Here is a 14,470-nt window from a genome sequence, read left to right as displayed (position 1 = left end):
AATTACCATGAAAAGAATTATGCAACATAGATTTGTTGTGTGAAAGATAATCTAAATGTGAATGCTATTGATATGTCTTTCTGAGTGGGTGAACCTCCGCTGTTATTGAAGTATGTAACTGGATCAGAATGTCTTATTTGCCCTTGTGTTGTCATTTTTTTCAGGGGACGATCACCTGCGTGGTACTGCAAAGTGTTTGGCCATCTCTGTGCAGTGGAAGTTGCTAGGATACGGGGCTCCTTCCCTGTGCTCACAGCGAGAGGAACAGAGACAAAGCTTTGAGCTCTGAGATGGCCAGACAGCCCACCTCAGACACATGCTGCCTACAGCTCACAATTACTCAAATTTAGAGTGCCAATCTGTAGCATTATGTTACATCTACCTGACAAAATCTCCACAGTGTCATCAACATAGGACTGACAGGATGTGGACTCTCAGATTGTTCTGATGCCCCATTAGGAGCCACTGTGGGATTGGTAGCAATATTCTAAACAAGTCTATGCATTAACTCACGATAACATATTCAAAAGTACTCTGAAGTAAATAAAATAGTTTATATATGCAAAATCCATTCCTGTTTGTTCTGTACGCTATGCAATTTGTGATAAATTCACAGAGCTAATATATTTTACTACTGTGATTCGCTGCGTCTCAAACATAAGAATGGCACCTTACCTTGCTATTTGAATAGCTAAACCCAGTATTGATGATGCAAACATACTTAGATGTTAGAGAGAAAAGGGTTGCTTACTGAGACATCTTAGTGGGTGCTAGTGAGCTTTCTTATATCTCCTAGATATCGGACAGACACTTCAAAAACTTATTCCTTATGATATATTTTTTTGACTCTGTTTTGCCATTCATTTGTGTGTTACTCAATGTATTTCTATGGGTTATAGTAGTAAAGGCCAAATTCAATATTTTATTAAAAAAAGGTTTTAATATTCTTTTTTCATACTGACAGGGGTCCTAAAATTCGAAATCAAATAGCTAAATGATCCATGGTATGACCATCTTAAAACAATTCCATGTTAGCTTAGTAGACCCCCCTCCCAGGCCTTGCTTCGGCTGTACATTCTCATCAACTGCTTGTATTACTCAAGTGTTTATCATCACACACTGCATGATAAACATCTGAAGAGGGGGCTCTACTCTGGACTTCCTGTTATGTCTCTTCCTTTTACTCCTATCTTTATAAGTCTAACTGGTTAACCTCCTCTCACTTTAATTTAGCTGCTGAGCTCTAGGGATCAGTCTTCTTCCCCAGATCTTCAGAAGTTTAAAAATAGGAACAGAGACATTTTTTTAAATGGGCAAATATCTTTTCACCAAGGCCCAAACTATAAGATATAAGCGCGGAGCTCAAACGTTAAAATAAATCAAACATTGATGTCAGTTAAATATATATTCATGGGTAATTTGCTATAGAATGGGAAAGGATTGTAGCATGCTCCACAGTGGACAGACAGCCCGAGCTTTAGGAAACGTTAGTGTAGCTTGCTGATTTGCTGTAAGTGTGGCAGGTAGCCTAGTGGTCAGAGCGTTGGGCCAGTAACCGGAAGTTTTCTGGATCGAATCCCCGAGCTGACAAGGTAAACATCTGCTGTTCTGCCCCTGAGCAAGGCAGTTAACCCACTGTTCCCTGGGTGCCGTGGACATGGATGTTGATTAAGGCAGCCCCCTGCACCGCTCTGATTCAGAGGGCTTGGGTTAAATGTGGAAGACACATTTCAGTTGAAGGCATTCAGTTGTACAACTGACTCGGTATCTTCCCTATCTATTGTGTCTCAGTAATCAGTGTTTTATTTATGTCTGTATGATTGAGTCCTATGAATGTGACTACCAGTATGTAAGTGACTATAAGTGTCTGTACAGAATGTAACCATGGTCCATGGTCTTATTTTTCTGTTGGGCATTATGTACAGGGATGATGTTTTGTTTGATCTAATCTTAATCCGAGTTATGCAATGACTGAATGCCTTTAACCTTTTTCAGTGTTTTCTTATGCCATATGCTTTACATACAGTACATACACTAGTAACCAGTGCTCCTAACTGGAATTACGCCCATTGAATAATTTAAACAATTGTGTGGAAACAATAACCATAAACACAGTTCTGTGAACTACAGTGCATTTTTAACTTAATCATTTTTTGTAACACATAACAGGCTGTTATACTTATCATTGAAGCAGTAGTAAATAACTTAACATCTTAGCCCACAACGTCTTTGTCTCATCTATTACTCTTTATTCTCCATTTACTACCTATTTGTATTACACGGCTCTGACTGTAAACATATTACAAAAGCAATAGATGTTGTGAAATGTGTATTCTCTCCCTAAATCCCCCGGCCCCTTTTTCACCACCATAATTTGTATTCTTGTTTATTTTCTTGTCACAGTTGAGCTTGAAGCAAGCTGTATCACTGCATCAGTATGTGAAATTTACCAAATGTCACACACTAAAACCTGAAACATATTACTAATTTACACTGTTTCAATTCCATTGATTTTTTTATTATACATTTCTACAATGCATGTGCAATGAGTTTACAAATCATTAAGAACAGATGCTCTTTGCATGACAGACTGACCTATGTGAATCCAGGTGAAAGCTGTGATCCCTTATTGATGTCACTTGTTAAATCCACTTCAATCAGTGTAGATGAAGGGGAGGAGACAGGTTAAAGAAGGATTTTTAAGCCTTGAGACAATTGAGATGTGGAATTATGTGTGCCATTCAGAGGGTGAATGGGCAAGACAAATTAAAGATTAAAGTGCCTTTGAATGGGGTATGGTAGTAGATGCCTTGCAGAGACCTGTTCTGAGGTCAAAAGGGGAGGGGGGGTGTGCAACTCAATATTAGGAAGGTGTTCCTAATGTTTGGTATACTCAGTGTAATTTGGGTAGGGAAAATACGTTGATTCTGCACATCTGTGTTTACAGGAACTGTACATTATGTATTCACACAAAACATTTGGCAATAAATTGGTTCCCAGAGAATTTGTTCTCTTGCTGGTAAAGAATGATTACATGAATACATCACTCTCCCTATCAAATACATAAGAGCATGGATAGCCAACCCTCCTCCTGGAGAGCTACTCGGTATGCAGGCTTTGCTCAAGCCCTGCTAAAACACACTGATCCTATTAAATCAGATGATCTGCAAGATCTTGATCTGAATCAGGTGTGTTCCAGAAGGACTGGAATAAAAGCCTGCATACCCAGGAGGGTTGGCCAGCTCCCTGACTGAGAGGTTCCTTTTTGTTAAGGAGGAGGGCTGGGGTTCTGGTAGACTTCAGATACTTTTTGTGAAGTTTCCCTGAGCCCAGTCTGTTTGCACTTGGCCTTCAGGCAGAGTTTCAGTCTCTCCTGGAAGGAGCTGGTGGTGATGGTGTACAGGATGGGGTTTAGGGCACTATTGATGGGCAGGATGAAGATCACCACCCATAGAACGATCGTTCCTGGAGGAAAGGGAGGAAGGGGATAAGGCCACAAAGATTAAACAAAATTATAGCAATTTAATAGTAATCATACAACCACATGTATCTGGTTTACCTGCTATTTCCACTTGTAAAAGAGAGAGGATCTTTAGGAGGAATATAGGTGTCCAACACATGGCATCTGTGAAAACAATGAAGAAAAACCTCTTGGCTATAGAGACCTCCTTGTTGTAGATGGACTGTCTTGCTGTCTTAGCAGTTTTCTGTACAGAGTAAAACATGCTGGTGTAGGAGAAGACGATCATGATGAACGCAAAGAGATTCAACCCTGAAAGATAAAATGTGAAATACATGCTTTCATTACACTACAATATACTGTCCTGATATAAGCATTGAATAAAACAGAATTATGTCAGCAAAACCATAATCAGCATAAAGCTATTGCAAAATCCAAGGCCTGTGGAATTGTATCCTCATCGTTATATTGTCCTCATTATCTTGCAGGAATCAGTCCTGATGGTGGGGATTCTATGTTCCTCTTACCCAGAAATATTCCAGTGGAGTAGCATCGGGCACCTGGTTTCTCCATCTCGTCTGAGTGAAGTGGAAAACACACTCCATTCCTGCCGTAGTAATTCCCAAACGTCTGCTTGTCCCAGAGGGGAATGACGGCGATTAGGAAACCCAGGACCCAGATGAAGATGAGGTAGCAGAGTGTCTGTTTACGTCCGGCTCTGTAGTTGTGGAAGGGGAACACAATGCACAGGTACTTCTCCATAGTCATGTAGGTCAGAAGCATGACTGACACCTCAGTGGACAGCATGGCCAGAGAGCCAATCAACTGGCACTGCATGCTCTCCATCCACAGCTGGGCGTGTCTGTTGTACTCTCCACAGTATTTGATGTCGAATGCACCAATGAAGAACAGGTATACTCCCATCAAGCAGTCAGCACCTAACAGATGTGATGGATTTCAGGGCACTTAGTTCATATGCATAGCTTTTCATGAGATTAGTTGTTTATGCACTGTCTGCTGCTCAATGTATCTCAAAAAACAATTAGTTAGCTAAGTACAAGTTATGTGAAGTGATTGCTGCCCTCATTGTGTTGAGGTAGTCTACTCACAGCACAGTGATATGATGGCCATGGTGTGGTGCTGGTTTTCGGATGCAATGCAAGACCGCAGGCATATCACAAAGACGTTGCCAAAGCAGATGATGAAGGCCACCACCCACACAAAAACGCGAAGGATGATGTTCGCAAGAAGATTCTCAAATGTTGAAATCCCGTCAGTGTTTGGCTTACAACTTCGCACATTAGGAGAGTAGCCACAGTATTCAAATTTCTTAAAATAACTGGGTAAATAAGAAAACGATGACAATATCACAATTAATCACTTTTCAACAAACTTCCTTCTGAAGTTTTATTATTGATCATGTTGACAGTTTCACTTTTATATTGATATGGTTGACAGTTGACAGGTTTGTTTAGGGTATACAGTATGCTTTGTCAGAGAATAATTAGCTGACAAATGGATGTAGTTAAATACAGTGCTGAATTGGCCTCTAACCAGGCTTTGGTACTTTGTATGCAGTGTGGACCTGACCTGTGCTGATTAAACATTATTGTTGATTGAACATTATTTGCAGTAACAAGACCTCACTACACACCAAGAAAGATAGCTGTTCATTTTAGGCGTCAATTTGCTGTATAGTGGCCTAATTAAGCTTGTATAAGCTGCTAATAAGTAAGAAGCTTACCAGACACTTTCAAATAGTCCTGTATTATGCATGCATACAAAGCCATGAATTCATTAGTTGTTGGCAGGTAATTGGCAACAAATGTTTAGACATTTACTCATACTATATTTAGCCCGTTTTTACCCTCTAGGCCTACAGTAAGCTACTTAGAAATTATGAAATTCAAATTAGCAGCTTCTACAGGCTTAGTGCCTTGCTGTTTATACAGTATGTACACATGAAATTAAATGTCGATGACATAAGAATAATAAATGAAGACATAAGATATACCGGTACTCACATATGGGCCAAGTTCCTAAGAGAGCGAAACATCTGAATACTGATGTTTGGTATGTCGACCTCCTCTATACTCCTGAGGGGAAACAGAAAAGTCACTATTTCTCAAATTCCCTAAAACTAGCAAACCATGTTACATAAGTATGAAATACGTTACTTACAGAGATTGCAAATTGACAAACATGTCAAACTGATCATCATAGATATGAGTCAGAGGGTTATTTGAGATGTTCCTGAGTGAAAAAGGGGGGGGGGGGGGGGGGACATCAATACAGGGCAGGTTATATCACTTTGATTTATTGCCCCTCCACTCTGTGGTCAACATGGCCTCAATGCCAGATCGATGAAAAGTAAAGTGAATAAACTGAAACTCAACAATATAAAGTTATACTTTTGGCCTACTTGATCGTACAAAGCGGATCAAATGCGTTCAGTAAATCCATAACGAGAACATCTTTCAAAACAATAAATATATCAGGGCTAGGATGCAAATAGTCATTGGATATACTTACAACTGTTTTAGGTTTTGAAGATTTGTAAATATAGTTGGTGAGAACTCCTCAATTTTGTTTAAAGATACGTCCCTGGAATGACAAAGTTTAAATTAATCCATTGACAAAAAATATTTTCAACAATGAAATACATTACTGCATTTGGACATATTACTACATTATTTGACCCATGTAATGTTGTGTGAAGTAGAGTTAACTCACAAGTCTATCAGGTTTGGCATGCCAGAAAATATTCCCTCCTCAATAGTTTGTATTCTGTTTTTTCGAAGAGCCCTGCAAAATAAATGTTTCTCTAAGTGATCATTACTTTTCAAGAACAGTCCCTACAAGACCAATGACATTACTTGAATAGTAGTAGGTCCACAGTCATTTGGATACACTGCTTGTTAGATTTGATTTAGAATTGTAATTTGATAGTAACTTTACTGTACGTATTTCTTAAAGGAATGATGTACTATTTATACAGTATGAAAGCAAAACAAATGCTCTACTCCCACTAATACCTATCAAACTCAATTTGTGTTACCTGTCTGTTCAAATTTGATTTATTGATTTTACTCATTCCTCACCAGATGAAGTCCAGCCCTGCCTCAATAATTCAATACACTTAAGCTGACATCACAGGATACATATTTAGCACTTAGGGTTGGATGAGTCAAAGAGCCAGAGGATTTCCAGGCTCTCAACCACCCATGGCCTCCCCTATCACCTTCAATTGAGAGAGCTAATGCACCCCATGTATATCAGATTGGAATTTTGCTTTCCTGACTACTCATTATTCTCACCATCACACATGGACTTAGAAGCAATCGCCAGTGATAGAAACGGCCAACTTAATTTGTGTAGGCTCCAATGGTTTCTCTCCCTCAGACTGAATTTCATTACCAGCTGCAGTAGTGCAGATGCTCCAGACTGAAGTATATAGCTTTAACATAAGCACCATTTACCAGTCTTAGTTTTACACCAGAAAATGTCCCCTTAGAGTATGGCAGAATTTAATTTGAAATATAAATCCTATGAAAACCGAGCATGTGTCTTTTTTCATTGCGTTCATCTCTCTAGTGCAGATGGAATTGTTTCAAATGCAATTATTGACAGTAAGGCATTCTATCAAATTGGATTTGGTACAAAGATGAACAAATATTGTAAAGAAATTTAGGGAAACTATATAGTTTAAATTCAACAAAACTCACAATACTGTCAGAGTGGTGCAGTTTTGAAAGCTGGAAACCCACAAAGATGATATCTTGTTCCCCTCCAGTTCTCTGTGAAAAAAATGTCAGATCATTCTGGCATTAATGAATGATATCTGCATCGGTATCTGGTAGTTGGTAAACTACATGAAAAACTACATGAATTTCACTTCTGATCTCATGTGAAGTTAATGTAATAAAGTGTGGTCACAAGTAAAAGCAACATGAAACTACATGTGAAAACATTTAAGCATGTGAAATAAATGTGACATGGGGATGCAAAATTTCAACATGTGATAACATGAAACTACACGTGACAACATTAGAACGTTTTTTACATGTGAAAGTGCAAATTCAATTTTCACGTGAAAAATGTTCATATGTTTTTCACATGTGAAGCTGCAAACTCCACATGTGAACCTGCAGTTCACATGTGAGGTGAAAGCATGTTATTCTCCTCACATGTGAAAAGATGGTGTTAACATATGGTTTCAGATGTGAAGAACTGACCTCATTTGTCTTTTGTTATCACATGTGAACATTTCTGCTCAACATTTGAACACAGAAAGTTTTTCAGATGAAAATCCATATGTGAAACTTCATGTAAAATATCATCATGTGAAGTGTTCCGAAACCCCATGGTGTCACATGATTTCACATGTGAAACCGAGATTTTCATTGAGAAGTCATGTGGTTTTTCCGTATGGGTAATAATGAGTTTGAGAAAACAGATATTGTTGCAGAGTGATTATGGCTAACAGAGTCATAAATAATACACCTGATTATGAGAAAACATGATTTAGAGTTGTCAAATACAATCAAATATATTATCCATCATAATGGGTTAGATGTCATTCTGTTGTTACTTACAGCCAGTTTAATCTAGGCATTTCCTGGCAGACAGATTTCTTGGGGATGGATTCTAGGGAATTGTTCAGCAAAGACCTGCAGCCAAATTAAATTACATTTAAAGAGCGTGTTGGTTAAATGATGATGTGTATCTCATGAGATCTTAATTAAAGTAATAAGCACAGTGGCACGATACTTACAGGAAAAATAACGATTTCAGCCCCTCAAATGAGTTCTGTCTCAGAGATGCTATTCTATTTTCATCAAGAATCCTACACCCATACAGACCAGAGGAAAATATATCAATTTATTTGTCACACTAAACCCTATAATTGTCACATTACTTTAGAAAAAAATCTATAGAAAGCTTCTGCAGCTATACTGTTGTAATTACTGTTGTCAAAGAGAACAACGTTAATGAGCATTAGTACATGGGCCATGATATACCATCATGTATCATACCTGAGGATTGTTAGCTACACCATAAATGTCACACTGTATCATACTTTATGCTCATTGCTTTCTTTGGAAAATAGTGCAGCACAAACAAGATTCTGAGGCATTCTCTGAGACATTTCATAATGAAGGTGGCTTTAAAGGGATAGTTCAAGATTTTAGCAATTAATCTGATCCCATAGACTTCCAGTCATTACGCTATTCTTCGTTTGCAATCGCGCCAGAAACTACCTCCAACTTCCTTCAAACTACACACAGAGACATAAAAATGGTATCCATCAGTTTCCTGATTCTGGATAAGTAGAAAAAATAACTATCCCTCAAACTATCCCTTTAAGGTCACTGAAAACAACCGCCCAGTGTAGCACAGTTTCCAACAAGATATACAGGTGTTTTTGTATCAATTAAATAAATACTGTCTACAATCTCATGAATCCCACTGAGGCACTGAAGGATTTCCTAATGAAGGTATCTTAAGGTCACTGAAAACATCCTCCCCCCAGTTGACTTACAGCCACTCCAGGTTCCAAAGGTCTTCAAAAATACCAGCCTTCAACAACGTAATCCGATTCTGACTGAGAAATCTTATCACAGCAGGCCAGTTTTACAGGGAGGGGAAAACACATCAAAAGAGATAAGGAGGTAAATGTAAAGATAAAAAGCCATATATTAATATTTGATATGGGACAACATAGAGTAAATAAAACAATATTGTCAAAGTGCAGATATTCAACTGCTTGCAAATGTGGAATGAGGTAAGGTAGGGTAACATCCACCTGTTCCTCATGCAAATTCTATCTGAGTGTATAGGGACAGAGCACTGACACCTTTTCCATGTCGTTGTTTGTTTCCCCCAGCCCTACAACCTACACCAATAATCAGGAACGCAGAGGAGATACACTAACATAAAGCTGTATTTGAAAAGGAGTTGATTTCGTGTCAACTATCCAAGGCTAGCTGTCAGAGAAAATGGAATACAAACATTAGGAACACCTGCTCTTTCCATGACATAGACTGACCTGGTGAATCCAGGTGAAAGCTATGATCTCTTACTGATGTCACCTGTTAATTCCACTTTAATCAGTGTAGATGAAGGGGAGGAGACAGGTTGAAGAAGGATTTTTAAGCCTTTTAAGACCATGCGGACGCCTCCGAGCAGTTAGGTAGGCTGTTTGGAGTGTTTATCCGACTGGATAAAAAATATCCGACTGGGTGAAAAAAAATATATAGATATACGTATATATTATGTGGTGCTGGTTATATATTATGTGGTGATATATATATTATGTCCCCCCCACTTCTAAAACCAACGTTGTAGTAGGTACCAGGCGCACCGGTTTGAGCATGCTGGTTTTATTTTATTTTTACCTCCCTTTTTCTCCCCAATTTCGATCTTGTCTCATCGTTGCAACTCCCCAATGGGCTTGCGAGAGGTGAAAGTGGAGTCATGTATCCTCCGAAACATGACCCGCCTAACACTCTCCTTAATACCCGCCAGCTTAACCAGGGAGCCAGCCGCATCAGAGGAAACACCGTTCAACTGGCAACCGGAGTCAGCCTGCATGGCCTGCCGACCATAAGGAGTCGCTAGAGCGCGATGAGCCGAGTAATGCCCCTCTGGCCAAACCCTCCCCTAACTGGGACGACGCTGGGCAAATTGTTCGCTGTCCTATGGGACTCCCAGCCATGGCCGGTTGTGGCACAGCCCGGGAATTATCCCGGGTCTGTAGAATTTCCTCTAGCACTGCAATGCAGTGCCTTAGACCGCTGCACCACTCGGGAGGCCAGCTGCTGGGTTTTTCACACTCAACAGTTTCCCGTGTGTATCAAGAATGATGCACCACCCAAAGGACATCCAGCCAAGTTGACACAACTGTGGGAAGTATTGGAGTCAACATGGGCCAGCATCCCTGTGGAATGCTTTCAACACCTCGTAGTCCATACCCCGACTAATTGAGGCTGTTCTGAGTAGGGGGTGCAACTCAATATTAGGACGGTTTTCCTAATGTGTTGTACACTCAGTGTATAATCTCCAGGATGCCCTGATTCATAATGACTGTCCTCTGTGTGAATCCTGAAGGAGGTGGATGAAGGGGTTTCATGTATTCATGTTTCATGGATTTATGTCCACTAGACCTGGGCACTTCACACGTCTCAGGATTATATCGGAAGACGACTACAGTATCTGAACCTGAATGTATAAACACTTCTCAAGGAAGCGCCAGTAAAAGTGTCAGTGTATTCACTGATTGGTTTTCTTTGATTTCAAGGAGCTAAACACACATACTACAGTACTACATTCTACATAATGTTCAATAAAAAATTGCATGAAGTATGATGTATCCAGGACAACAATTTGTGGTGATGTAGGGATATACACATGGTACCACAGGTCAGACGGTGGCCCATAATGAATTAGGACATACAGTCTTCTTAGTGAGTAGAGTCCTGAGAATGCCTGCTTGGAGATTCTTTTGATCCTGTTGTCTTCCAGGTGTCTGTGGAATATAAATATATTGTTAAAGGTTTAAATGACAAAGGCCTGGTTTAATGAGAAAGAAAATAAGATCTCATCAATAATCTTACACCTGTTGTATTCGGCAAAGGTGACAAATAATTTAATTTGATTTGTAGTCTATGAGACAAAACTACACGATGATTGTCAGAGTGAGGATAAATATATTGAGTATTATCATTATGTTAGTATAAGACGAACACAACTGTTTTAATTAACAACTTAAATGTAAAAGTACGGCTGCATCCTACCTTTTCATAAGTATGGATGAATAGACAAATGTACTGAATGAATACGTTTCTTCAAACTATGATTATTTTGTGTCATTTTATTGCTGATTTTTAATCTGATTTATGTCTACTAGACCTGGACGCTTCACACGATTTTCATTTGTCTGCATTCACATTAGACATACAACTTGAATTGCATCCATTTAAAGATCCTGAACAGTCATCCTTTTCCCCAAGAAAAATAGCATCTGAGTTATCTAAACCTCACCCATAATATTTGTTCCCGTTAAGAAATAGACCAGTTCAAATAACACAAATTGTAAAACAGCATATTTAGATTTTTGGTGGGTGAGTTAAAAATGGAGAAACAACTGGATGCATAAGCTAGGTTAAATGTAAAATACTAGGTCAACTCCAGTAGAATGGAAACACTTAACATACTCAAAACAAGGAAGCCATGCCTAAACACAGCTATATCAACATCCTTATTGTCAATTTAACAGGTAAATTGTGAGGAGAACATTTACCACTGCATTCAGTCAGAATCCCAGAGTAAGAGCCCATTTATGCTTGATCCGAAAATGTGGTCAGAGGCGCCGTATGGATGTTGTGATGCAATTGTGAAGCTCCGGAGGCACGCAGAGGCCAAATTGAGCTCCGTATTGCATCGTTGTGCGCCTCTCAAATCTTGTAACAATGCGGAGGGCTCCGTATAGTTCTGCATTGACATGATTGGTTGACGGTAGGGGAGGGCGTGAGGTCCTGTATAAACACAAACTCACATCCTTGACAACTTCCTTCACAACAGCTCTGCGCTGCTCGGAGAAGCCCAAGAAGTATGAATGCCCTGACTTCTGTAGAGGCCGTATCACCCTAAATGCTGCACGGCCTATGCAGACTGCGGAATGACCATGTAGCGCCTTTAAGCAGGAGGACGACACTAAAAGGTAGCAAAAACAGTACACGACAACACTTTTAAGGTGCTTACAGACAGGCCACGGTAAGTACGGAGGTCTCATAGACTTCAATAAGGCGCCAGGGCAGTTCTGCAAGGTGGTGCAAGTCTTGCAAGTCTTGAGCGGCCGCAGCGCATGATTGACCAATGAGCAAAGTTAATCTTGTTAACCAATCAAACAATGTTTTAATGACAACATTCGAGCTGTCAACAACCCGGGACCGCTGGTCTCACGGTTCATTTGTCATTTACCATAGCCCATGTGTAAGCGCCTTTAAATGTGTTACTGAGTCTAGATATGATCAAATCAGGAGAATAACAAGTGAAGGAAGCAGCATAGAGAAAATGGTTGAAAGTAGGGTGGGTTTATAGAGATGGCGAGTTCCAAAGTGTCCGAAGTTGAGGGACCGTGCAATTGGAATTCTGACTGCAGGAATGTCCACCAGAGCTGTTGACAGAGAATGTAATGTTAATTTCTTTACCAAAATGTTGTTTTAGAGAATTTGGCAGTACGTCTAACCGGCCTCACTACCGCAGATAATGTGTAACCATGCCAGCCCAGGACATTCACATCCAGCTTCTTCACCTGTGAGATTGGCTGAGACCAGCCACCCGGACAGGTGTTGAAACTGTGGCGGCGCAACCGAAAAATGTCTGCACAAACTGTCAGAAACCATCTCAGGGAAGATCATCTCCATCCTCGTCGTTCTCACCAGGGTCTTGAGCTGACTGCAGTTCGACATTGTAACCGACTTCAGTGGGCAAATGCTCACCTTTGATGGCCACTGGGATGCTGGAGAAGTGTACTCATCCCACGGATGAATCTGGGTTTCATGGCGTTGTGTGGGCGAGCGGTTTGCTGATGTCAACATTGTGAACAGAATGCCCCATGGTGGCGGTGGGGTTATGGTATGGGCAGCAATAAGCTTCGGACAATGAACGCAATTGCTTCGGCATGTTTCAGCATGATAATGCACAGCCCCATGTCGCAAGGATCGTACACTATAGTTGTGGCTGCCCAAAAGGTTATGGAATCACATTGTATTTGTGGTTTAGATATTGTTGTAATAAATTACTGTATATGGTTGGTTCAGGTTCTTGGTCACCTCCCTGACCCAGGCCCTTCTCCCCCGATTGCTCAGTTTGGCAGGAAGAGTCTAGGAAGAGTCTTGGTGGTTCCAAACTTCTTCCATTTAAGAATGATGGAGGACACTGTGTTCTTGGGGACCTTCAATGCTGCAGACATTTTTTGGTACCCTTCCTCAGATCTGTGCCTCGACACAATCCTGTCTCGGAGCTCTACGGACAATTCCTTAGACCTCATGGCTTGCACTGTCAACTGTGGGACCTTATATAGACAGGTTTGTGCCTTTCCAAATCATGTCCAATCAATTGAATTTACCACAGGTTGACTCAAATCAAGTTGTAGAAACATCTCAAGGATGGTCAATGGAAACAGGATGCACTTGAGCTCAATTTCGAGTATCATAGCAAAGGGTCTGAATACTTATGTAAATAAGGTATTTCTGTTTCCTATTTTTAATACATTTGCTAAAATTTCTAAAAAACAGTTTTTGCTTTGTGGGGTATTGGGGTATTGATGACGCCTTTAAGCAGGAGGACGACAAAAAAAGGTTGCAAGAACAGTACACCACAACACTTTTAAGGTGCTTACAGACAGGCCATGGTAAGCGGCGGAGGTCTCATAGACTTCAATGGGAGTAGGGCGGCAGGGCAGTTCTGCAAGGTGGTGCTCGCTCCTGTGAGTGGTGCCAAAAGATTAAATTAGCTGAAGTCTTGAGCGGCCGCTGCACATGATTGATGATTTTTTATAGTTTTTTATTTTTTTTAATCCATTTTAGAATAAGGCTGTAACGTAACAAAATGTGGAAAAAGGGAAGGGGTCTAAATACTTTCCAAATGCACTGTATATGCCCACATAAAACACACAAGTAATATACATATACTGTATATGTAACACATATAACTTTTCCGTATGGGACCATGGGGCATAGAAGGCATAGTGTGGAATTAGGGGTAGCTACTCAGATGGTTAGCCATGGAATAAACATAAAATGGGGTGCTGGTGTGATTCTGCACCCCTTTTAGTTCGTTGTCACAAATATCCAGCCCATGTCCAGTCCTACTCAGTGTCTCAGTGTGCGTCCATCAACGTCATTCTGTCTCAGTTGCAGCATTCAAATCGTGGTCATCGTGTGTCTGTGAATCACAACATTAAAGACGATGAGTGATCACAGCATTTCCACAGAGCCATACACA

At 40.2% G+C, this 14,470-nt stretch overlaps 2 protein-coding genes across 8 annotated transcripts in view; one reads left to right on the top strand and one right to left on the bottom strand.

The window, feature by feature from the left end:
• Positions 1-3,004, top strand: part of LOC139537236 (stAR-related lipid transfer protein 13-like) — a 37,186-nt gene extending 34,182 nt beyond the window's left edge. The window contains exon 15 of the mRNA XM_071338336.1: positions 165-3,004. Within this exon, the coding sequence (XP_071194437.1) occupies positions 165-282 (118 nt within the window). The 3' untranslated portion in view covers positions 283-3,004. The remainder of the gene's footprint in view (positions 1-164) is intronic.
• LOC139537235 (relaxin receptor 1-like) overlaps positions 2,226-14,470 on the bottom strand; it is a 35,556-nt gene continuing 23,311 nt past the window's right edge. For 5 of the 7 annotated variants that reach the window (XM_071338333.1, XM_071338335.1, XM_071338331.1 and 2 more), the window contains 14 exons: positions 13,866-14,410; positions 10,917-10,988; positions 9,003-9,074; positions 8,235-8,306; positions 8,056-8,130; positions 7,186-7,257; positions 6,194-6,265; positions 5,993-6,064; positions 5,642-5,713; positions 5,485-5,556; positions 4,570-4,799; positions 3,988-4,398; positions 3,560-3,772; positions 2,226-3,465 (listed from right to left, as the gene is read on the bottom strand). In XM_071338333.1, coding sequence (XP_071194434.1) covers positions 3,269-3,465; positions 3,560-3,772; positions 3,988-4,398; positions 4,570-4,799; positions 5,485-5,556; positions 5,642-5,713; positions 5,993-6,064; positions 6,194-6,265; positions 7,186-7,257; positions 8,056-8,130; positions 8,235-8,306; positions 9,003-9,074; positions 10,917-10,988; positions 13,866-13,897 — 1,734 coding nt within the window. In that variant the 5' untranslated portion in view covers positions 13,898-14,410 and the 3' untranslated portion in view covers positions 2,226-3,268. The remainder of the gene's footprint in view (positions 3,466-3,559; positions 3,773-3,987; positions 4,399-4,569; positions 4,800-5,484; positions 5,557-5,641; positions 5,714-5,992; positions 6,065-6,193; positions 6,266-7,185; positions 7,258-8,055; positions 8,131-8,234; positions 8,307-9,002; positions 9,075-10,916; positions 10,989-13,865; positions 14,411-14,470) is intronic. The other 2 variants (XM_071338329.1, XM_071338330.1) reach the window with 2 other exon arrangements.

The sequence above is a fragment of the Salvelinus alpinus genome, chromosome 13, assembly GCF_045679555.1.
Source record: "Salvelinus alpinus chromosome 13, SLU_Salpinus.1, whole genome shotgun sequence".
In the NCBI taxonomy this organism is placed as follows: domain Eukaryota; kingdom Metazoa; phylum Chordata; class Actinopteri; order Salmoniformes; family Salmonidae; genus Salvelinus; species Salvelinus alpinus.
Note: the sequence above shows the minus strand (reverse complement) of the source record. Positions and strands in the feature narration are given on the sequence as shown.